The 26,454-nt window shown below is 39.7% G+C and overlaps 1 protein-coding gene across 1 annotated transcript in view; it reads right to left on the bottom strand.

Moving 5' to 3' along the window:
- Nucleotides 1–26,454, bottom strand: part of cnnm1 (cyclin and CBS domain divalent metal cation transport mediator 1) — a 102,506-nt gene that overhangs the window by 29,117 nt on the left and 46,935 nt on the right. The window contains exons 4-7 of the mRNA XM_080205924.1: nucleotides 26,208–26,377; nucleotides 22,828–22,927; nucleotides 7,645–7,805; nucleotides 2,438–2,603 (exon numbers count right to left, since the gene is read on the bottom strand). Of these exons, the coding sequence (XP_080062050.1) occupies nucleotides 2,438–2,603; nucleotides 7,645–7,805; nucleotides 22,828–22,927; nucleotides 26,208–26,377 (597 nt within the window). The remainder of the gene's footprint in view (nucleotides 1–2,437; nucleotides 2,604–7,644; nucleotides 7,806–22,827; nucleotides 22,928–26,207; nucleotides 26,378–26,454) is intronic.

The raw sequence follows: 26,454 nt of genomic DNA, 5'->3' as shown, positions 1-26,454 counted from the left end.
CAATGCATTTTACAGCAGAAAGAATTGATTTTTAAGAATGTCTCCACAAACTGAAGCAAACAGAATCACATGTGAACCAATCCCAGACATTTCTAGTCCTTTCACTCTCCAGGTGTGATTCACAAGAGAATTACCTAATCACCTTCATTCTGCCTGTGAAGAGTGGTGTTGCTATTTGCAGCCAACAATGTTGACTTGTTACTAAATACAATCTGTTTCTCTTAAAGATATATCAAAACTCAAAAGTCAAGTAAATTTCGACAAAAAAGCAACATAGAAATCAATTGAAATGCTTCAGTAATATTTCAAAGTTGGATTGGAATATTGAAAAAAATTAGAACGGGGGGCTGATTCATTGTTTTATATGATACTGTACTTCAAGTAAAGGAGATAAGCTTCCTCAAAATTACATAATTTCCATTAAATAATGCTTGTGTAATATCAGGATATGATCACTGAGGAAATATGATATTAGAGGTGAATTAGCAGTTGAGACAAATGATGTTTCAAAAGCTAACTCTCATCATTATGACACGGGAGGAGGTGACAGTTTCTAACCAAAACATTATTTTTACCTTTTGGTACTTTATTTCGAATCAAAAGTGCCAATTCAGATCAAGTCCAATCAAGGTCCCCATGAGGGACAAACCAGATCCAAGATGACAAGACATGACAGTGCATCCGATCTTGGGCTCAATCAAACAAGATCCGAGCAGACAAGATTAGACATTGCACCTCTCCCTGGACTTGATCTAACGATTCATCCTGGCCAAAAGGCTGAGATGGCTTTAAAAAAACCGTATCAGGTAAAGCCTCGGTTTTACCTTTTGGGGATACTCTGATCCTTTATTCTACCCTGGTTTCGGGAAACCACAATCACAGACATCAGTATATCTCTGTGCAATGGGCCAGCCTTGTCCCTGCCTGATCATATTATTAAGATCAAGGAATAAGTCAATATACTTAATTCTGAAAACTAGCTATTAAACTAAGCAATTAAACTCATTTGTCAAAAACATCTGCTTTGCATTTACATGGTGTTGAATTCTAAAATAAATCGAGTTTGTTTAACAGACATCAGTCAATTGATGGAATTATCTGTTGTGTATGCAATGTTTATAGGGCATTTCCAGATTCTGTTTGTAATTTATTGCTGTAGTTTATTCCAAAAATATTAAAACAGAATGCAAACTGAAAATCAATTCATTTATCCAGTTTTGTGAACTAATTTCAAACTAAATAACTAAGAAAATCATTATTACTGACTTCATGTAAATAGGGTCATTGAATTTCTTTAATTTTATTTAATCTAACTTCATTTATGCTCATCTGAAAGAATGAAATACCGTCCTTAACATTAGTCAGAGACATCATGTCAATAAGGTCAATAAAAGTGTACAAACATTATAGAATCAAGCAATAGAAAAATATACAGTGGCAATTCTCAATAAATGTCACAACTGAAGTAAACAGTAACTGTACAATAAATAGTTTTTTTTAAAAAAGAGGTCTTTACTGCAACCAGCTGAAGTGTGACAACCACATCAGTTGTGCAAACCAAAAGTATTAAATAATTGTAAAATTCCTGTAACACACAGTGTCACTCAATCACATAGCTTATCACAAGACAAATTTTTAGTGAACAGTCCAATGAGCAATCTGTTGACGGAGAGAGCATATCTCTAGAAACATCTCAACTTCCAAAAGTTGGCATCATAGTTAAAATGGAATCATTATCTGTCCACTAATAGTTTGAATGAATGGTCCCATATGTTTTATGCTGTAGTGGAGGGTGGGGAATCTCAAACAGATTAAGTCAGCTGTCAGTGCTTTCTCTTTCTACAACAGAACACTCTTGGACTGTTCATTTCCATGTTAGTAATAGCTATAAACACAATGTGCAGAAATAGTTTTAAAAAACATGCAGTTAATGTGAAGTTAGAAATGGCAAAAAAAATGCAACTAATGACATAAATTAAAAACACAACTTTTCTAGTGAATTGCAATGCAGCATTCCAAGGGTTTTTTGCAATCAGCGTTCGTCGCAGTGAAATACCGTTCATCAGCTTTAATGCTTCTCGTGAGGCCGTAGACATTGTAAACATACACAAGAAGAGTCAGTGCAAGTTTAAGGTAGAGTGAACAATAAGGGGGGCAAACAACCAAGATTGCGTGGTCATGGATATGAAGTTTTAAAGGTTCATATCAAATACCATAGCAACAGCAGCCATAAATTCAGGTGCAAATGAACAAGCTTGCTTCAATTAATGCAGAATGTTTAGCTGATTTTAAATCTCCATTTTCCTTTACAAATTAAAAAGGTCAGAATGCTTGGCACTGAAGTCTGTTAATGCACTGACACATCCAAGCTAGATGCACGTTTAAGGACTTAAGGCATCCAAGTAAGCTATACTGAATTCTCATCAAGGAGACTTACGAATCACACGGTTTTTCTCACTGAACAAGTTCGTAGTTTCAAAGGGCACGTTAGTTGCTGGGTCTTTACTTATTGATTCCATCATCGCCATATCAGGTTCAGGGGTCTGGGGAGAATTCTCCATTTGGGTTGCTGCTACTGCATTCACATACTGCAACCTTGTGATCTGAACAAAAAAAATAACTTTATAACTCTTAAAAGCACAATACTGTGGATGCTGGAGATTTGAAATAAATACAGTAAGTGCTGGAAAAATTCAAATCTGGCCACACCTGTTGAGAGGAAAAACAGAGTTAATTAACATTGAATCCAATGTGATCTCCTTCAGAACTGGAGAGACGTAAGAAGGTGATGGGTTTTACACTGCTGAAAAAGGGACAAAGCCGGATGGAGCAAAAGAGGATGTAATGTTCTAACTATGTTAAAGGCTGTGGGTTTCAACAGAAAAGGAAATACTTGGTTTGCACACGTAGATTCAAAGACAGAAGAGCTGCTGTCTGCAGTGCGGAGTACAAAACAGTAAAACAGAAGCTTCTGCAAGACCCTAATGACATCACATTCAAATCATGTGATCAGCTCCTAAAGCAACCTGCACTCTTTTTAAATATATAACATTCCTCTCCCTTTACTTCTATGGTCATGACAACAAATTACTCCTATGCATAACATCAGATCAGTAACACTCTAGACAGTATACAGTATCATCAATAACTACATACAGTCAATAAAAAAGTTAATCAGAGTATTTCTATTCCCCTTTTGGTGTACACAACGCTCTGGAATTTGGTTGTCCTTGACCTTGGGAGTATGATAGAAACAAAGATGATAGAGCAAGAGGAGGCCATTCAGTCCTTTGAGCCTGCTCTGCTATTCATCACAATTATGGCTGATCGTCCAACTCAATAGTCTAATCCTGCTTTCTTCCCATAACTTTTAGTCTCATTTGTCCCAAGTGCTATATCCAGCCATCTCTTGAATACATTCAATGTTTTGGCATCAAATACTTCCTGTGGTAATGAATTCCACAAGCTCACCGCTCTTTGGGTGAAGAAATGTCTCCCACCTCAGTCTTAAATGGTCTAACCTGAATCCTCAGACTGTAACCCCTGGTTCTGGACTCCCCCACCATCAGGAACATCCTTCCTGCATCTATCCTGTCTAATCCTGTTAGAATTTTGTAAGTCTCTATGAAATCCCCCCTCATTCGTCTGAACTCCAGCAAAAACAATCCTAACCCAGTCAATCTCTCCTCATACATCAGTCCCGCCATCCTCGGAATCAGACTGGTAAACCTTCGCTGCACTCCCTCGAAAGCAAGAACATCCTTCCTCAAAAAAGGAGACCAAAACTGCACACAATGTTCTAGCTATGGCCTGACCAAAACCCTGTATAATTGCAACAACACATCCCTGCTCCTGTACTTGAAACCTCTCACGATGAAGGCCAACATGCCATTTGCCTTCTTTACCGCTTGCTGCACCTGTATTCTTTCCTTTACTGACTGGTGAACAAGGATACCCAGGTCCCGTTGCACACTCTCTTCTCCCAATTTACAGCCATTCAGGTAGTAATCTGCCTTCTTGTTTTTGCTTCCAAAGTGAATAACGTCAAATTTATCCAAATTATACTGCATCTGCCATTGATTAGCCCACTCACCCAACCTGTCCAGATCATTCTGAAGGATCTCTGCATCCGCCTCACAGTTCACCCTCCCACCCAACTTGATAACAATTTGGGTGAGAGGGTGATTTGGAGCTTCAGTAGACACTTCTTTCTTTTGGAAATAATTCTGTTTTATTCTCTCTCAGCGAAGTATCTAAGACATAATCATCAGACAACTCAGTCTTCTGTAGTCATATTCACAACACTAGAAACTAAAGAAATTGATATTTCTGGAGATGATTCTGAGAAATAATTTTGAGTAGACAACAATTAGTATAGTGTCCTAAACTAGTTCATCTTTGGTTTGAACCGTGTAAGAAATTAGACTTGTTTGAACTAAAATTATGGCAGGTATCCATTTCTCCTCATGGCATAATTATGCTCTGACACTCGAACTCCCTGTTAAAATGAGCATTGTTTTTCCGTCACTTCTTGCCTGGAACATGAAATTGTTGTTGATGCTGTACTATCTCTGGAGGTAACGACAAAGAAAATGTAGTTCTCGACTTTCTCTTTAAGGATAGTAATACAGGTGAACTTTGGGAAGTCGCAGGATTAGTATTTCTATAAGATCCAAAATGTGATTCACATGGCGGTGATTACAAAACTTGTAAAACTTTTAAAGAATGTTTCAAAGATTATACAAAGCTTTCAGATAATCCACTGATTGATAAGATGGGGTTTTGTATGCTGAATACCATTTGCTCTGAGATAATCCTCAAACTCTTGTAATGTAAATTGTGAACTATTATTACTAACAATCTGTTCCATTTTACCAAATCTTGCAACGATGTTGTCACATTTTTCGATGGTTTGTTCACATATTGTAGATCACATGATAACTTCTGGCTATTTTGAGTTTGCAGCAATTATGACGAAGAACATGTAACCCTCAAATGGATCAACAGAATCTACATGTAATCACTGCCAATTTTAGGCCAATCACAAGGATGTAAAGGAGGCAGTGTTGGTGTATTTCTTATTCATACACAGGATTGACACTGTCCCACTTCTTCTTCAATCTGAGCAACCAAACTCAGCCAAAGATAACTACATCCTAATTTCTTTATCCGAGCTATACTTGCACTGTGAAAAACTGGTACGAGCAACTAGTTTGCAATTTTATTTGCAAAAAATGATCTGCATTGGACCGCCAAAATTCATTTTCTTCATTGAAAGATCCCATAGATCCTAATTGACCCGCCATTTCTCTTGCAAGCACTAGTGACTCCAGACTGCATTGCCAGTACTTTCCGTTTCAGTCTGGAGACCGTTGACATGATTAGTTTTTTCCAAATGGCCCCAGCTATATAGCAAAGCACACACTCTTCTCAAATATGCCAGACACTGCCTGGAATCTCACCCTTCTTTGATTAGAAACTTTTAAAAATACACAGAAAACCTTTAATATTTGAGTCTTCCTGGCACACTCTCTTCTCCCCAACATTATGATAATTGAAGTATGGGAACCCATAATTTTTCTCTCAGGAACTTTCCTCAATGTTCTTGATGAAACAAAATCCTGTCTCACTGCCAAATTTCTTTCTATAATGTCTTAACTATGTTAGGGGTTGTGTGGGTTTTAATAGAAAAAGAAAAGACTTAGTGTGCACACGTAAATTCAAACAAGCACGTAACAGGCTTTATTGAAAAGTGGAGCTGTGCCAGGCATTAAGTTACAGATTGTGATCAAGTACAATTCTGCTGCTGCGGATGGCCCATAGCGCCTTGCGGATGCGCAGTCTTGACTTGTTAGATCTGCTCTCAGTCTATCTCATTTAGTGTGTTGGTTGTGTCACACAACACGATGGAGGATTTCCCCAATGTGAAGACTGGACTTCACCTCTACAAGGTCACTTCTACCAATGCTGTCACAGATTGATGCATCTGTGGCAAGCCGTTTGGTGAGGCTGAGGTCACATTGTTGGTTAGCCTCATGACCTAGAAACACAGACCCGGTATAACAGCTGTCTTTTACGACTCAGCCAACTCTATGATGGTGTTACCGAATCACTCTTGGACACTGAAGTCCCCCACCCAAGGTACATTCTGCACTCTGGCCACTCTCAGTGCTTTCTGCAAATGGTGATCAAAATAGAGAAGTACTGATTCATCAGCTGGGGGAAAATAGTACACAGTATGAAAAACAAAAGTCTTCTTATAACAGCCTTCAGGCAGGCACCCAGGTCATTAGTCTGGCAAAAGCTCATTAAATCAGACATCTATAATTAGGAGGAAGGGCGTGATTCACAAGCTGGACTATGATCATTTGTAGCAGTGATACATCGAGTTTTCATGTTGATTAGATATTATAAATAAGTAAGATAAATAGATAAGTAAGCGTAAAGTGATTGTAACTGGTATATGCTAATTACTTGTAATCAAATTTGAAAACTATAATTGCTTATGTATCTCAGAATATGCCACTCTGGCCAGCTAGAGAAGTGAACTGTAGCTTTCTAGTGACCTTGTTACAACTGGCATTAAAACAGCTGTTTAAGAGAACTCATTGACGTAGTTTGGTTACTTGAAGGGTAAAGTTGTGTTCAATTAAAAGGCTGACATCAAAGCTTGCAACAGTAATCATCAAGAGGTTCCCTTGCCCATATTTGACCTGATGACATTCGCTTTCATGGGGTCCGGGGTCGATGCTGAGGACTCCCAGGTCAAATTACAAAAAAAAGGACAATCCAAACGCAATGGTAGCAGTTGGATGGCGACAAGCCAGAGGTTGGTACATATGTCGCACAATCACAAATGGTTTTCCCTAGAGCCTTGCTGTTGTTTCCCTGCCAAGCTTCATTACCACCCAAAAACAGCAGGAAATGTATGGCTTGTGCCAGAATTTGACAATTCCCTTTGCCTTCTGTAGGTCCAAATGAATTAACACAATCACAGCCACTTGACTGTCCACTAGACTTTGCCCACTAACTTCTTCAAACTTTATGGCCTCTACTTTGTTCATTCAATTGCTTAATAAAGGCAGCACAGCTCAATCAACAAGAATGAACCTGACATGTCAAACGGAAGTATCCATCACAAGGTATGGAGACAAAAATTAATTAATGTCCAAAATGAAAGTAGTACACATAAAAATGCCAATACAGTTCTTCCTCTTCAAATTTGTATTCTTCCACCAAATACTGAAATGGTTCAGGACTGAGATAGGAAGAATTTGTTCAGAACATGGTGAAACTTTACAATTCTCTGCCCCAGAAGGCCTACGTGGCCCAACTGCTGAGTGAACAGGACTGAGATTGATAGACCTCTACATATTCAAAACATCAAGGGACACTAGGATAGTGCAACAAAACGAAGTAGTAGAAGATCAGCCATGATCTCACCAAGTGGCGTAGTCTCGAAGGGCTGAATGGCCTCCTTGTGATCCTCCTACTCGTGTCCTTTTCCATTAATGGGAATGCAGTGGCCAAAGGATTGCTGTGGCTAACGCAACTGTGGCAACACACAGTTCTGTCATTATGCATCTGTACAACAAAACAACTAAAACATTCTTAGGATGGTCAAAACACAGAAACAAAGTTTACCTTCACAAACTGGATGTCAGTTAATAGCCGTACAGAGTAGTCTGGAATATAAGTATAACCACTGAAGTTTTGTTGAGGAGAACTGCCCCCAAATTCAATCCTCTCTCGATTTGCCAAATCTGTCCATTGCATTCCATTGCTTTGAGATGGTGATCTGGTGTCTAGAAACATAAAAACCAAAGACAAATGACACCATTGAGTTGTTATATTGCAAATAATTTTATATAAATACTAGTCACAAAAGTGTTGCAAGACTTAGCAGAGGTTCTGTTAAAATAAAGTATCTAAACAACTTCAATAAAGTTTGCTATCTGCAGAAAAGACAGCTGATCTAAAGTACTACAATGATTATCGCACTTCAGAGATGGTTAAGATATGCTTAACAGTACAAGCACCATTTCAATAATAAATAAAATAGCCTTTAACTATTTTTCCAAGTAGTTGTATTCTCTAAGAAAATCTGCTTGCACTGCTAACAGCACCATCTATAGGTCAGTAACATTTATATTTTCTCATGAGCTGAACCTTTTAACGAGCAAATTTTCCTGTGATTTCTGATGGCATTCACTTATTCCTCAGGCTCAAAACACAGGATACGGCAGAACCCCAAAATGGCAGAACTACAATCAATTACTAGCTGATGTAATTTAAATGAGGTGAACAGAAAGGTCTCTGATCCTTTCACCTCATTTTGCTCATAGCTGGTCAGCAGAGTGCACGGCAACTCTTCAATTACAGGATCAGAGAATGATGCAGTGCGGTGGTAATGTCATTGGAATAGTAATCCAGAAGCCCTTGTGGAATTTAAATTCAATTAATAAATCTGGACATAGTAACACAGCTTCAGTAATGGCGTCCATGACAACTACCAGATCGGTTTTTCCAACTGATTGTTGTAAAAACCCATCTGGTTCACTAATCCCCTTTAGGAAGAAAATTCTGCCACCCTTACACGGTCTGGCCTACAAGTGACTTCAAAGCAACAGTAATGTGGTTCATTATTAATTGGCCTCTGAAATAGCCGTGCAAGCCACTCATTTCTAAGACCTTAAGTGACGTCCATGTCTCAAGAAAAGAATAATGACAAAAAAAATCAGAATGAGGAAGGCAGAACCCAGCAAAAATCAAACAACGTCCGTAAAGAGCATGAGGCTAATGATTGAAATAGGGGGCCTTTAGGCTCTTAATTTTGGATAGTCTGCATGCTTCAACCATAGTGCAATTTTTGCTGCAGAACTGAGAAGTTTGCAGCAACACCAGACATTCCTGTCTACTGTCACAGCCATGACAGGAGTTAGACCCACAAATCCAGAGATTCAGATCTGGTCAGACACATCATGACACCCAGCGCCCAAGTGTAAATGTCCAACTGGCCATCAGCAAATGCTAAAAATCTACCATCAAAATTCTGGAAAGAGCCAAGATTGATATGTTAAGGCCCAAAGATTCTGCCTTGAACACACTCCATCTTCTCTTTCAAGAGAAGTTTCAAGGCATTTATTCAGCAGATTTGACATATAATGTGCACAGAAGCAGCCAGTACAAGCAGGCCACTGTAGAGGGGCAGAAAGCATGTCCCAGAAGCTAGAGAACAGAAAGTTCAAGAAACCTTTTAAGTAATCTCTTTTTTTTGGTTAACCAGGTATAAGACATGAATAGGATGCTTTAAAATTCTCAAATCAAAAACTCTTTACATGCAGAATTTCTGTTTGCTTGAGGTATAGTGCACACTCATACATCATAGAGAGGGGACTCAACTTACTTCAGTTCAGATAGCTCTGGTACAAGCTGATGGGGCGGAAGCTTTAGCACTCCTGAATGCCGCAACGTTGCTGGAATTTTGTTAGCTGAAACCATGCAGCCTACTGTTACAAAGAAATGATGAGCTTCCCATTACTTGACTAGCTAGGGATAGCTGTCAGTTTGGAGCACAGTGGCAAAAGTTTCTGTCCGCGGGGTCAAATCTGTCCTTCCACGATTCACCAGTAGACCAGTTCAGCCAGTCAACCATTGAATGTCTGGTTAGTGCAGTCAGACACTGGGTCATCATGTCTGCCACAGAAAGCTGACTTTGTTACAAGCTCCATTGTGAGGCATATCATCTTAGAGACACCTGTACCCCCAATAATCCTGGTAACAGGAGACTGCGTGAGGACACCATTGATTACAACGACTATGAAAAGTGTAACATACTGCCAACAGGCAAATTGAGAGAGCAACAATCAGTTGTTTCAGACGGGGCCTTTTGTCAGGTGACTTGAAATGTTAACCAGTCAGACACTAAACAACTGATTGTGCGTTTGCTCAATTTCATACCTTCCCGATTTTGTTTCAGATTTCCAGCACTCCGTTTTCTGTCTACTACTGATTAATATTTACTAAAGCACTTGCATGACCTGACATTTCAAAAGAACTTCACTGGATGTAAATTGCTTTGGGAAGTCATATGGTCACAAAAAACTACATAAATTCAACTCTTTCTTTTACTTACAAACATCTTAAACATTAGTTATTTTTTGTTCTCAAGCTTTTGAAGTAAACTGCAGAGTTTTTCCTCTCTTATGACAAACATGTTCAGTATCATACAATGACAAAAATAGGTATAGTCATATCCAGAAAACATTGAAACAAATCGTTCATGTCAATTCCTTTGGAAACATACATCTTTCATCGTGAAAGATCTTCATTTCTTGGAATGAAACAGGTTGTATTGAGCAATGTAATGAGTTGACCTTCCTCAATAAGGACTCTCCACTATTATTAACTACTGTACAAAATGAGTTTGAGAAATCACTTCCTACAACTTCTTCCCTGGTGCTGTCAGACTTTTGAATGAACTTGCATTAAGTTGGTCTTTCTCTATACCCTAGCTATGACTATAATCTTACATTCTGCACTCTCTTCTTTCCTTCTCTGCGTACAGTATGCTTTGTATAGCACTCAAGAAACAATACTTCTCACGGTATACTAATACATGTGACAATAATAAATCAAAACAAAAGAAATAATTTAGCAATCTCACAAAAAAGTCCACCATCAGAAGCTTGCTGCGAGAAGCAAAGTGCCACATTACTGCACATTGGATACAGTCCCTCATAAGGTAGTCCAAGGGTCATAGAATTGAAGGCAAATTATTACTCTGATTAGAAAATTGGTTGAGTTGCAGAAGAAATAAAGTAGGAATAATAGGTAAGCACTCTAATTAGCTGGAGGTAACTAGTCGTGCCCCCAATAATCAATGTTGGGGCCTCAACTATTTGCTGCATTTGCTAATGACTTAAAGGACAGAATAAAAAAACTACATATCCAAATTTGCCAATGACACAAAGATAGGCGGAAATGTAAGCAGCATAGGTAGAAGTATACAATTACAGAGATACTAATAGACTAATGTTGATATTAAGTGAATGGGCAAAACTGTAGCACAGTGACTTCAATGTAGACAAATCAGTTTATTTACTTTCAACCTAAAAAGGGCGAAACAGGGTACTTTCTAAACAGTGAAAAACTAGGCCCAAAGAGACCTGGGGGCCCACAGATCATTAAAACATGATGAATGGGTATAGAAAATAAGCAGAAAGGCTAATTGAATACATGTGACAATAATAAATCAAATCAAATCAAATGAATGCTGGCCTTTATACTTAGAAGACTGGCATTCAGGCTTCAACTCTGGAGTTACTATGAGCGGTTCTGGACACCAGTTTAGGAATGATATGCTGGCCTTGGACTCCAATGGTTGGATTACAGAGAAAGCTTATACAAATTAGGGATGTTTATTCTGGAAGTTAGAAGATTATGCTGTGTTTTGATCAAACTTTTTAAAATATTATAGGTTGGAGAGAGAGCTTTTGATGACAGGGCAACACGGACTAAGAGACAATCTAAAAATTAGAGCTAGACTTTACACAAGTGAAGTTCAGGAACATTTTTACATACAAAATCTTGGCAGAAATTTGGAACTCCCTTCTACAAATAGCAGCTGATGCCTAATCAAGTGTAAATTTTATACCTGACATTGACAGCTTTATGCGACATTTAGGATATGGAACAAATGCATTAGGTTGCAGGTCATCCATGATCTGTTAATAAATGGTGGAACAGGCTCAAGGGGCTGAATGGCCTACTCCTGTTTCTATGTAATGGCTGGTTGGAGTTGAGGCATATGATTGAGCCAGCATTGAGATAGCTTGACTTTGCATCTAAATGAATTATACCTGATCTGACCCGACCACAGAAGGAGTGGACATGATTTTTTGTACCTCTGCTAACATGTTTAATACTCATAAGGTAGGTTTAAGATTAAGAAAGCCTTTCAGCCTTTTATAACTGTGACTAGTCACTAAAATTGGCAAGTAGGTCACCACTCAACATTTCTTAATTTCATGAACAAAATTCACATAAGTACACAAATATATGAAACATTCTTGACTGGTTTCTTAACTGAAGCTCTACCAAATAAATGTGCAGCAGTGATATAAAACCAAAATGCTGCAAATACTGGAAATCTGAAATAAATCAGAAAGTGCTGGAAAACGTCAGCATATCTGGCAGCATCCGGAGAGAGAGAAACAGAGTTAATGTTTTGAGTCAACTATGACTCCTTTTCAGAAATGTGCAACTGTATCAGGCCAACAGATGACTAATTAAAGGAAATAACAGAAACAGCGACCTGATGAGAGCCAAGTCTTGATTACTTTATTTAAACGAGAGAGCAAGAGAGGGAGACAGACCATGCATACGCAAAGACTTGGCCTGAGGCTCTGGTGCACAAATGCTTAAATTATTGGTATGAAATTTCATCTCTGTTATTTTAAAATAAAGTAAACTCCTGCATTAAGACAATCCTTGATATTCACACAGATGTTTTTTCATACAAACATGTAAAGTATTGCCATGCCAGCATTTCATGGCACAGAAAGTAGTCATTTGGGGGACTTTGATCATTTTGAAGACATTGGACCTGGAAATTCTAGGACCCTACTCTACCATTACACACCCAATGAAGCAAAAACCACCACCCACTCTTGGTTAAGATCTGAATATGTTCAAATTCCCAAGAAAGGGGTCTTTCTGCTTTGAAGGACTCTTCAGCACTGGCAATCACAGCTGGCTATGTCACCCCATTCAGCTGGCCATCCATGGTGCAGCAGAGTTCCCCCAAAATCCAAACAAACTCAAGAAGAAGCAAAATGCTGTGGTTGCTGGATTCTGACACAAGAAGAGAGGGCATTGGAAAAGCTCAGCAGGATTGCCAACATCCATCATGAGTTAACATTTCGAGGCTATAAATTCTTCATCAGAACCATAAGGAGGCAGAACATAGAAACTACAACAAAAAGTAGCAACTTTAAGAACAAAAGACAGATGGCTTGGTTGGGGCGGGGGAGGGGGTGATGTTTGCACTGAGGAAATAGTGTTTAAAAAGGAAGGAGGGGGGGTGGTTTAAGATGGAGCAAGGAGGTCAAAATCTAAAGTTGCTAACTCAATGTTGAGTCCCAGTGGCTGCCGCGTACTGAACCAGAAGATGAGGTGCTGTTCCTCCAGCTTGAGTTGGATAGTTAAACTATTCCTCCTTTTCTTCCTTGTCTTTATGTATTGCCTGTCTCTGTGTCTTAAACCTTTGTTTTCAGCAGCTGCGAATCTTTGCTGTGTCCTTAGATGACTTACTGTAACTTCATTACACTGCAGTAGGCCATGGATGAAGCGTTGGGGAGGGGGGGGTGGAATCAGGATGTTAGAATTCTATGATCAGCCATGATCAAAATGAATGGCAGAGCAGGCTTGAAGGGCCGAATGGTCTACTCCTGTTTCTAGTGTCTATGTTCCTGAAGCACTGATTAAAACGACAAATCATGGGTCATGATTGTGACCTGAGTGAAAGTATTCCGCAAAATGGCTACCCAGTCTGCATTTAGTCTGGCTCTTAATAAAGACTCTCCAATTAAAGATGACCCCCTCCAGAACCCATTAAAAATGTTTGCCCTGCAGAAGTCCCACAAAGGAACTCCCATCACATCTTAATGGGTGCAAAGTCTGCCACGGCCTTACAAGAATGAAGAAGTACCAAAGGTTGCAAGTCCAGCCTGAACAAGGTGGCCTCCTGGAAGAACAAAGATCCAGCCCATATTGCAGTCCCCCTCGTGTTTATATACAGCCACCGGAATCACAGGGCAAAAATGTTTGCATTTATGAAATTTAAGCAAAGCCAAGGGACAAAGATACTAGGCGAATATATGAAATGTAGAAAAAGGAAAAATACGCAAATAGAAATTATTACAGCTAAAGGTGAAATAGGACAGTAAAGTTGTATGGAGTGGAAATCTGGTGAAGTTGGGGCAGATAAGTGAGATTTGTGTGCATACGTTTTAAATAAAGCTAGGAAGAATACAAGTATGTGATGGAGCCACGGTAAATTATCTAGGGATACAGCAAAGATTCGCCACTGCTGAAAGCAAAGGTTTAAGACACAGAAACAGGCAATACACAAAGGCAAGGGAGAAAGGAAGTTTAAAAGTTTAAAAGTCACACAAAGAAAAAAATTAGGAACCTCTGTTCATGCAAGTTGAATGTTCATTAAAATATAATAGATATTCATCCTAACAAGCCTACATCATTAAATGTCTATAATGCAAAGATATAAGAAATATTTAATTCCGATACCGTTTATTGTGCAATAGAAAACATTTATTCTAGACTAAGATATTTAATAGATTGACCCGAACAGAAACCGGACTGTGGCGACTAGGGAAATTTCACAGTAACTTCATTGCAGTGTTAATGTAAGCCTTACTTGTGACTAAATAAATAAACTTTGAAACTTTAGATTAATCTCATATTTTTTGGGGGGTTTGCACAGGGGTCCATATGACTTCTTCAGAGCTCTCAGACTCAAAACATTAACTCCACAGATGCTGCCACACCTGCTGAGTTTACCCAGGATTTTCTTTCAGATTTCCAGCATCCGCAGTACTTTGCTGTCTGTACACTGTAATATAAACTGCAGTCACGCTTTACCATTTTTTCTGCCAACACATGCAATCAAATTAACTGTCCTGAAATGCTCCCAGTGTCTGCTCCTCCTAAAACGTCTTACCTGTACAACCCTCTGTTTACAGGAAGACAGATTAACTATGTTTCACATTGTAAATATTTATCCTTCATACAATAAGGAAGGAAATGAAGAAGGTATCTCTGATTGCAACACGATCTTGATCAATTGGGCCAGTGGGCTGATGAATGGCAGATGAAGTTTAATTTAGATAAATGCAAGGTGTTGCATTCTGGTAGATTGAACCAGGGCAGGATTGACTCAGTTAACGTTAAGATGCTGGGGAGAATTCCAGAACAAACATCTCAGGGTACAGGTTCATAGCTCCTTGAAAGCGGAGTCACAGATGGACATAGTGATGAAAAAGGCATTCAGCATGCTTAGTTTTATTGGTCTGAATACAGGAGTTGGGACGTCTAGTTGAAGTTGTACAGACATTGGTAAGGCCACACTTGGAATACTGTGTAAAGTTCTGGTCACCCTATTATAGAAAGGATATTATTAAACTAGAAAGAGTATAGAAAAGATTTATTAGGATGCTACTGGGACTTGATGGTTTGAGTTATGAGGAGGGGCTGAATAAACTGGGACTTTTTGTCTGGAGTGTAGAGGGCTGAGGGGTGATCTTATAGAGATCCATAAAATAATGAGGGGCATAGGTCACCCAGAAAGTCAATATCTTTTGCCAAAGGTAGGGGAGTCTAAAACTAGAGGGCATAGGATTAAGGTGAGAGAGGAGAGATACAAAAGTGTCCAGAGGGGCAATTATTTCACACAGAGGGTAGTGAGTGTCTGGAACAAGCTGCCAGAGGTAGTAGTAGAGGCGGATGCAATTTTGTCTTTTAAAAAGTGTTTAGACAATTATATAGGTACAATGGGTATAGAGGGATATGGGCCAAATGCGGGCAACTGGGACTAGCTTAAGTGTTTAAAAAAAAATGACATGGACAAGTTGGGCTGTATGGCCTGTTTCCTTGCTGTAAACCCTGATGACGCTCTGACTCTAAAGGCCTAGTTTGATAGTTTTAGGGAAACCCCATTCCATTCAATTCTAATCAACCACGATTTGCCTGTAAATTAATTAACTTACAATGATTCTGGCTTTTAGAATATAGCAAGTTAGCGTTAGACTCTTGTATGGTAAAAATTACTTTGATTTCAACTGTGGAATTTTGTGGCTTCATCCTTTTGGTAAACAACTGGGATTTTGGATTTCCACAAAAATCATTACTGGTCTTGATCGTGATCCTAATAATGAATAAATTACAGAAATGTTATGACATAGATCATCATTTGGCTAACTGTGTCATTGCAAGTCAACAAGAAGCTACCCAGTAGCTGAGGGAGGTAGTGGCATAGTCACTGGACTAGTAATCCAGAAACCCCAGTGTACCAGGCTCAAATCCCACCATGGCAAATGGTGAAATTTGAACTCAACAAAAATAAAAATCAGGAATTAAAAGTCTAATGATGACCATGAAACCACTGTCAACTGTTGTAAAAACCAATTTGGTTCATTAATGTCCTTTAGAGAAGGAAATCTGTTATCCTTGTCTTAGGAACCTTATTCATTCACGTCCCATAAATGAATAAAGTTTAATCTCACCTTTCTGCACTTGGTCTCCAGACCAACGTGACACAGCTCTTTCAAATGTGGCATTCATTCATTACAATGGAGAAACTGAACCTTCCACAAACATATTTTCAGGGCCTGTGAAGTTACTTAGCCACTAAAAACCCACTTAAATTTCATTCAAGATGCTGTAACTTTTGTAAGGAAGTTTTACGGCAAGACTAACAGTGCAGATTCTTTCACATTGATAATAGTTTGGGAGGGATGGGGTGGGGGAAAGGGGTCTCAACAGTGCGCCCGCAAGCACAGAAGCACTGTTAGCAACTTCTGGATTTCAGCATTATTCTGGGTGTGTGCAGAGTGTAAAATAAATGAGTGAGGCATAAGCATGAGATTGCAGTCAAGGCAGAAGCACCATAAACAAACATTAAAAGATATTATTTTGAAGTGTGCGCTTTTGCTTTAATCATAATTGAGAAATATTACATTCCACAAATATAAACTTAGTTTTTCAAAGCCAAAGGACTTCTTCAGCAGTATTTATGAAGTCAGTGCAATAGGTCTTTGCTTAAAGTGACTCACATTACATTGAATCACTTTAAATTTGTCAATGAAGTAGCGTCAGTATATCTGTTCAATGTTTCCAGTTGCACTTTTGCATCATCTGGCATCAACTTCCACTTCATGGCTCACCTGACTTTTCCCACGGTCCCTCTTCCTCCTGCTTCCTGGTTTTAATGGCCTCGCACTATCCCTTCACACCTTCCCCATTCCCTCCTCCTGTTAATTGCCTGACCACGACAGCCCCTCGTCTCCCGAGCCCTGTTCTTACCCAAGTCCTCGAGTCCGTTCTCCATTGCTTCCTGACTTCATTCCGAAACTCGTACTGTGCCCTAGGCTCCATCTAGTGCCAGAATATGATCAGTGCAGGTTGCGGCTGACTGTACTGACCAACCTCTGCCACTGGATGGAGCTGAGTCAATCTAAAAGCACCGTTCAACTGCACTGTGAGGACAGGTACTGTAAACCTTTTCAAAGAATTTAATTTGTATATCGTATTTCTTTTATATCTAATGATGGATTTTATGCTACAAGTTATTTCTGCTAGAAAGGCACAATGCTGCACACGTACGGCACAGTATTTCAACTTGTAGATTATTTTTCCTAGCACGTAATGTCCGAAGAAACCTAACTCTTGGCTTTAATGTTACTTCCAATGCAAACCCATGATTCATGTAAAGTTGTCATTTTCATCAATGCACCCATGACTTTAAGTGAGGACTTTCTGTATGATGTGCCATGATCTCAGATGAGACTCCCGAAAGCTATGAGACCAATAATGTTTTTATATATTTTTTAGAATCCAGAAGCCCAGGTATTTACTCAAAGAATTAAAGCCACAAGGTTGACAGCTTAGATCAAAATAATTTTACTATATAAAAATCAAAGAACCATGATTCCTATTAAATACACTTCATCTTAGTCAGTTATGTTAAAGACAATAGAAGTATAATGAATTCTGTTACTTATAATTTAACAGGGCTCTTTAATCACATTATTCAAGTCAAATCATGGTACTTATCCAAAGATTGGAAGATTAACTGCTTACTCTGAGTTCTGCTTCAATTATTAATTTAAGAGTTGAGATTTCTTGAACATTTCACTTACTGACTTAAGCCTACCCACCTTGCATCACAACTCTTGTGGTTCTAATATTATGTTTCTCTAGAATTTTGCATCTAAAACTCTCTTGCAGCTTGGCTGTCCCTGAAGTTCAACTCACTGTTAGCTGCCCAAGGACAGCATGATGGCTCCGTGATTAGGGACCCAGGTACAATTCCCAGCTTGGGTCACTGTGCAGAGTCTGCACAGGTTTCCTCCCACAGTCCAAAAGATGGGCTGGTTAGGTGCATTGGCCATGCTAAATTTTCCCTCAGTGTGCTTGAACAGGCCCCAGATGATTAGGGACTTTTCACAGTAACTTCATTGCAGTGTTAATGTAAGCCTACTTATGACACTAATCAGTTAACAAGATTTCAGGCCCTTTTAGCCAACACACAAAATTTCAACTGAACTCAGAGAAATGGTTTTACTTCTGTAGTCGGCTTGTTCTCAACCCTAAAACCTAAACTGCTTGAACATTGAAGCACACTCTTATAACTAATTTATGACTTTTTCTCCCTTCTCTGTTGTTCATCTCCCAGACAACCTGGTCATATGATCATTCACATAAAGCCAAATGCTTTGCCAGATTTCAAATCCCAGAGAAACCGAGTTCTAAAAAGAACCATCACTCCAACACAAAATATGGGTTCCCTCTCAACAAAGCATACGCACTGTCACAGCTGTTACAAACCCAGTTATAGCTCACTCAACAAGGCATAGCCTTTTCACAAGGGATATTACAGCAAGACTAATAGTATAGTCGCAGGGTCAAAATCCTAGAATTTCCTCCCTAAGAGCACCTACATCTCAGGGGCTGCAGCTCACCACCACCTTCTCAAGGGCAATTAGGGATGGGCAACAAATGCTGGCCTAACCAGTGACACCCACATCCCATGAACTGGATTTTGAAAGCTCAATGAATTCCAAACCAGAACTAGAGGGCACAGCCTCAAAATAAAGGGCGGGGGGGGAGGGAGTGCAGTTTAGAACAGAGTTGAGGAGGAACTTCTTCTCTCAGAGGGTGGTGAATCTCTGGAATTCTCTGCCCATTGAAGTGGTGGAGACTACCTCGTTGAATATGTTTAAGTCACAGGTAGATAGATTTCTGATCAATAAGGGAATTAAGGGTTATGGGGAGCAAGCGGGTAAGTGGAACTGATCCACTTCAGATCAGCCATGATCTTATTGAATGGCGGGGCAGGCTCCAAGGGCTAGATGGCCTACTACTGCTCCTGTTTCTTACGTTCTTACGTAAATGATTGTAGTCCATAGGAACGTCAACACAAGCGTAGATACAACACTAACTTCTGTATTTAGCGTTCAACTGCTTCATGTCCCGATTCCAGATTCAGGAAGGTTAGGGAGATTAGCCATGATAAACATGCAGAGTTAAGGGGATAGGGCAGAGGGGAGAGACTGGGTGGGTGCTCTTTTGGAGAGTCAGGACAGACTTGATGGGCAGAATCGCCTTTTTCTGCACTGTAAGGATTCTATGATTCTGAGGATTAATGGCTATGAATGCTGATATTTGTACTGTCATAACTAATTCAAAATTCATATAAATGTTGTGTTTGCTTCAGCAAAACTGATTACAGTCATGACAGAAAAGATGACCAACAACCAATATTCAGTCTCACAGGCATGACATTACTGATTTGTTGCCTACGAGATCCCAACAAATTTAATACTAGTGGAGCTCACAGTACAAAGATATTATAACAAAGCTAGGACAGTCAGTTGAGATATGCCCATTAGGTGAAATACACTAAAAGTTAATGACTAATGGTAATGTGGCAAAAAGTCATCTTGATCATCACCTCTGATGGTTTTGATACAATTTGGATTATTTGTCACCCGAGTTATTTGTATTTACACTAAACTGCTACTGAAAACCATGGGAAAACTTATAAAATTATAGAATTCTAGAATCCCTATCGTCCATCGAGACTGCACCAACAACAATCCCACCCAGGCTCTATTCCCATAACCAAGCATATTTACCCTGCTAATGCCCAGACACCAGGGTCAATCGTCCTAGCCCGCACATCTTTGGACTGTGGGAGGAACACTCGGAAGAAACCCATGAAGACACAGGGAGAATGTGCAAGCACCACACACATAGTAACCTGAGGCTGGAATTGAACCAGGGTTCCTGGCGCTGTGCTAACCACTGTGCTGTCCCATTATCCATACCTCATCCTATATAGTTCCTTTATTAGGCATGGAGTCAAGTAACATATAACATTTTAAAATGATGGAATATCACTCTGCATCATGTCAGGAAGTTATGTTTTCAATTTTCTCAAGATGTTGACTTCTTCCCTGTAAATGGTTTCTAAAGTGTCAGTCACTTTCTGGTATTTTGCCCAAGTTGTCGTTATTCATATGCAAGGCTAGACAATGAGTATTAACAGACTTCTTGATTACTGCAGACATCACAGCTGAGACCAATCCAGCCCTCATCTGATAAAGAGCAGAAAGTATTGCTGATTTTTCTCTCCGAAACAACTGAGCTGAGGCTAATGGCAATGCCTCCAAGTATTGCCCTAGAGGAGATCAGCTACAACAGCATAGCCTGGGAATCAGATCTGGAGCTTTCCTTGTCCAAATGGCTCAGTAACTTGCTGGATAAACTCAAAGAAGGAAATTATTTCAAGTATTTCACATGGGGGAGGGAAGATAATTAGGCTATGTGTCTTGTCCCAAATTGAGAACAACAGAAGAAAGTAAGCTTGCCTGTGGCAGGTTGCATGAGAAGGGTGTGAATTTTCAATTCCCTCTTCTACTCCCGCAGTTAGTCAATGGAAGAATATGTAACAATTTGCACCAAATTAAAATTCCTCTGGACAGCACATGTTTTTAGAGAAAATGCACACTCCAGCATGAGTTTAAAATTAGAGTATCTCTGTAGCAAAAAACCATGGTCAGGGAACCAGAAAATTCTGCCCATAAACTTAATGCGTACAATAAGTGCCTCAGAGCCCAGCTTGGGTGACTGCCGTTACAGAGTCTGCATGGTCTCTCAGTGTCTGCGTAGGTTTCTTCTGGGTGAACAAAGAACAAAGAAAATTCCAGCACAGAAACAGGCCCTTTGGCTCTCCAAGCCTGCACTGACTAAGCTGCCTGACTGAAATAAAATCCCCTACCCTTCAAAGTACCAAATGAACAAAGAAAATTAACCAGGTGCTCCGGTTTCCTCCTACAGTCTGAAAGACGTGCTGGTTAAGTGCATGCTAAATTCTCTCTCAGTGCACCCAAACAGGCACCAGAGTTTGGTGACTGAGGGATTTTCACAGCAACTTCATTGCAGCACTAATGTAAGCCTATTCATGACACGAATTAAATAAATAATGCAGGTAGAACCTTCTTCCTTTCTCTTGTGCAATTTTCCTCATCAGTCAGGATTGAGCAGCAAGCTAAAAATTCTAGTCCACTTGGATGCAGAATTATTATAATATGGGATGGAACCAGCTGTCACTGGGTTCCTGCCCTTTCTTGGTATCTATAAATTCCAACTGAGGAAGAGTCCTTCCCTCATGCTGTGACATTTTGTTTGAAGGCACAACCAATCAAATACCTAACCCTATCTCCGTCACTGTATTCCCTCTCTCTGTTATCACTGTCTCGGTATATCTCATTCTTACTCTTTTCTTCGATATTTTATGGAACCCTGAAACCAAAGGTGCATCCAGATCTGGAACTGAAGGGATTCATGCAGGGAGAGGGGCAGTCGTGATCCTGTAAAACAGAGATGAGGAGGAAATTCTTCAGCCAGAGAGTGGCGAATCTGCGGAACTCTTTGCCGCAGAAGGCTATGGAAGTCAGGTCATTGAATGTCTTTAAGATAGAGATAGATAGGTTCTTGATTAATATAAAGAAGTCAGGGGTCATCAGGAAAAGGCAGGAGAATGGGTTGAGAAAAATATCAGCCATGATTGAGTGGCAGAGCAGATTCGATGGGCTGAACGGCCTAATTCTGCTCCTGCGTCTTATGTTCTTACGCAGGGAGAGTCACATCTCGGGGATTTTCACAGTAACTTCACTGCAGTGTTGATGTAAGCCTATTTGCGACACTAACAAATAAACTTTAAACTTAGAAACTAAACATTGCTCATCTGTTTAGCATTTTTAGAATAATGTGTAGTTGGTTTCCATTTTTATAAAATAATGAAGATTTTAAATATTGAATATATTTATTCAAGGGTGGACTTAACCAACTTCTGAAATTATATAATGGAATAGTAGCTTTGAATGGAGTTCTTCTATTATTTTAACAGAGGCATTTCTCAGTTTGAGAATACCACTTATACCAGCCCTCATTTTTCATGGAAAAAAGCCCAAATCGGGTAAATACACTAACCATTTGTCATCATCATTCGCATGAATCAAAATCGCACTTTGCAGCGTAAACAGGAACATGTTAGAAGCACCAAAATACAAAGAGAACAAAGATATTATAGCAAAGGTTGACCTGATTAAAAGCATCAACTGACTGAAGCTGCTCAAAATCTTCTGGCACTTCCCACAGTTGTTGAAAATTAACAATGCAACTCAGCTGGAGAATTCAGGCAGCTGCAGTCAGCTGCTTGTATTGTTCACATTCACAGAGGTAGTTGGAAAGGTAGTCCCATCACTTTCAGTCACCCCCTCCCTTCAGACATAAGAAACGTCGCTAAGCCTTTAAAATTATAATAGCATCCATTTTCAATTTTGTAACATATTGATATTAAAATAATAAATGTGCCTTTTTTTAAAATGGAGCAAAAGTGAGTCACGCAAAATTGTAGACGTTTATTTGAAGCTGGTAAAATAAATCTCCAGCTCCTACAGACATCTTAAAATAAATGCTCTAAAAGAATGTAATTATGAATTTGTTAAAAAGAGAAAATTCTACCTGAAGAAACCATAGGGGTGAGCGCAGGTACACCGTAATAAGTGAAAGCTCCATTTTCAAATTTCAAGCCTTCTTTGCTTATTTCAACTTCCACCTTTCCCTGCATGAAACAATAATTGCATCAAGTCACGTTTATAAGTGACACATTACTAAGCACTGCAATAAGCAGTTCAGTGTGTCAATAATTCTGGTTACTTCTACTCAATTTATCCCACTCACCCCTTTAAAGTCTATCCATTTTGGATCCCTATATATCATTTGGCCTTCAGATTTAATTCTTCTATTTTCTCAGAAAGTTGTTTAGCAATCTTCACCTCCCCCAGTGACCAAGATCAGGAAGTGAGGCAGGTGGCTTGCGGGGGGCAAATTCATATTTTGCCACTCTGAGACCTCCTACATCTGTCTTGTTAGCAATCCATCACATTCAGAGCCCAGTTCCTTACCTCATCTGGAAAGCAAACTATGCTGAATAGTCAGGTTTCTTGATAATTAAAGATTTGACAAATTTCTGAAGAAGAAATTCAGTAATGATGTTAAGATAATTAAATTGAAGTGTGTTTGCTTAGTGTCCATAAAATTGCTTATGTTCTGAACTGAAGGCAAGATTAGGAAGTGTCACACTGGCGGCACAGCAGCTCAATGGTTAGCACTGCAGCTCACAGCGATTCCTGGCTTGGGTCATTGTCTGTACAGACTTTGCACGTTCTGCACTTTGGTTTCCTCTTACAGTCCAAAGATGTGTAGGTTAGTTGGATTGATCATACTAAATTGCCACTTAGTGTCCAAAAACGTGTAGGTTAGGGTGATTAGCAGGGTAAATATATGGGGTTACAGAGTTAGGGTGGGAGTGGGCCTGGGAAAGATGCTGTCGGAGAGTTGGCGCACTCAATGCCAAATGGCCTCCTTCTGCATTGTAGGAATTTTACTACAGAATTTTATTTGAAGGAGAAATATTAGCCAGGAAAGACAACATTCAAAGACTAGGAACAAAGAAAAGTAACCAGGTTTCATATCAGCCCCTCCAAGCACCTCCAGCACCTGGTTTCTAATCAGCAGGGAGTGCTTCTGGATTCACTCTGTTCTATAAGATCATTTTCTCAGCAAGTAACATGGGCTGTAATGCAATCTGTTCGATAAGCAATAGAATATCCACACTTAATGAATGATTTGAACACAATAATTCCCCAGTCATTTAAAAGATAATTTGTAGATTCCCAAATGGTCAATTTGTTAAGGCACAGCTTACTATAGTACTATGTAGCACAAGACCCCAGGTTTAACCTCCACTCCGTGGCTAACCAGCTGGTTACAGCTGAGGGGAAGTTCAGTCTGCTATAGACTGAATTCTCCAGGGCGAATTCCTATGCCTTATCTACCCCACAGTCACTGTTAAAAGAAGTGTTTATCTATGGATGTTCATAGAATCTACTGTGCCATTTGGCCCATCGAGCGTGTACCGACAACAATCCCACTCCAGATCCTATCCCCGTAACCCCACATATTTACCCTCCTAATCTGCCTGACACTAAGTGGCAATTTAGCATGGCCAATCAACCTAACCCGCACATCTTTGGACTGTGGGAGGAAACCTGAGCACCCGGAGGGAACCCATGCAGACATGGGAAGAATGTGCAAACTCTGCACAGACAGGGACCTGTGGCCGCAATTGAACCTGGGTCCCCGGCACTATGGGCAGTAGTACTAATCACTGTGCCACCATGCCGTTCTTGACTGAACACGAGTTAGAGTTTGGCTGTAATACCCTATCTAATTAAACATATTTGCATATGGGTACTTGAATGCAGTTTGAGGTGATTCCCAATATCTATGAAAACAAACACCAGAAGAAACCAGCAAAGGAAGACAGTATATTGAAGCGATAAAACATTTTTTAAAATTGCAACTGATTACTAGGAAGTCAAATTGCCACTATATCTTCAGAAAAAGTCTGAGTTGAAGACCCAACTGCGATATTAAACTGATATCCTGAATTTTCAGCCTATTATCTTCAGAAGCCAAAGGTGTTTCGAGACTCAGAAGCCAAAGGTGTTTCGAGACTCAGAAGCCAAAGGTGTTTCGAGACTCAGAAGCCAAAGGTGTTTCGAGACTCAGAAGCCAAAGGTGTTTCGAGACTCAGAAGCCAAAGGTGTTTCGAGACTCAGAAGCCAAAGGTGTTTCGAGACTCAGAAGCCAAAGGTGTTTCGAGACTCAGAAGCCAAAGGTGTTTCGAGACTCAGAAGCCAAAGGTGTTTCGAGACTCAGAAGCCAAAGGTGTTTCGAGACTCAGAAGCCAAAGGTGTTTCGAGACTCAGAAGCCAAAGGTGTTTCGAGACTCAGAAGCCAAAGGTGTTTCGAGACTCAGAAGCCAAAGGTGTTTCGAGACTCAGAAGCCAAAGGTGTTTCGAGACTCAGAAGCCAAAGGTGTTTCGAGACTCAGAAGCCAAAGGTGTTTCGAGACTCAGAAGCCAAAGGTGTTTCGAGACTCAGAAGTCATGTCTATGAATGATCACATTCTGGAGGAAATTAAATATGGTAAATTAATGGAATATTTCTTTGGAGTCTAACTGAAGTAGCAGGCTCAGTAGGTCAAATGAGATAGTTTTGTCTCATACTTTGATTTCCATCTACAGCTTTCTACATGCTTTGAAATATATGAAACACTTTTTTTTCTTTTTCTTTCATGGGATGTGGGCGTTGCTGACAAGGCCAGCATTTGCAGCCCATCCCTCATTGCCCTGGAACTGAGTGGCTTACTCAGCCATTTCAGAGGGCACTTAAGAGTCAATACATTGTCGTGGTCTGGTGTCACATGTAAGCCAGACCAGGTAAGAGTGGCAGATTTCCTTCCCTAAAGGACATCCGTGAACCAGATGAATTTTTACAACAGTGCAGGATAGTTTTCACGGTCACCATTACTGAGACAAGCTTTATATTTCAGATTTATTCATTTGGATTTAAATTCCACCAACTGCCATGCAGGGATTTGAACCTATGTCCCCAGAGCATTAGTAAGAAGTCTCACAACACCAGGTTAAAGTCCAACAGGTTTATTTGGTAGCAAACGCCACTAGCTTTCTGGGCTCTGCCCGTGCATCAGCTGAGTGGGAAGTGAGTGATAACTGTCCACTCACCTGACAAAGGGACAGAGCCCCGAAAGCTAGTGGCATTTACTGCCAAATAAACCTGTTGGACTTTGACCTGGTGTTATGAGACTTCTTACTGTGTTTACCCCAGTCTAATGCTGCCATCTCCACATCATGACCCAGAACATTAGCCAGTGACATTACCATTTCGCCACTATCCCCCACATTACAATAATATGTTAGAGCTCCATACTTTTAATAATCATGTAAAAGCAAGGGATCTAGATGGAGGCATACCTGTAGGATAAGTACAAAGTAGTCAACAGGTTTATTCCGCTGATAAAGATATTGGTCAGGGGATGTTTTGTTTTTCCCATCATACTTTAGCTCCCAGATGACTTTAGGACGTTTCAGAAGTCTTAGTAGAATCTTGTCTGATATGTGTGTGCTTTTAAAAGGTTCCACCTCTATTCAATTGAGAAAAAAAAACAATTAGCTTGGTTTGGCAATGTAAACTTGAATACCTTTGATATTGTAAGTCATC

This window comes from Carcharhinus amblyrhynchos, chromosome 17, assembly GCF_965287045.1.
Source record: "Carcharhinus amblyrhynchos chromosome 17, sCarAmb.v2.hapA, whole genome shotgun sequence".
Taxonomy (NCBI): Eukaryota; Metazoa; Chordata; class Chondrichthyes; order Carcharhiniformes; family Carcharhinidae; genus Carcharhinus; species Carcharhinus amblyrhynchos.
The sequence above is the reverse complement of the archived record's forward strand: the minus strand, read 5'-3'. Positions and strand labels throughout refer to the sequence as shown.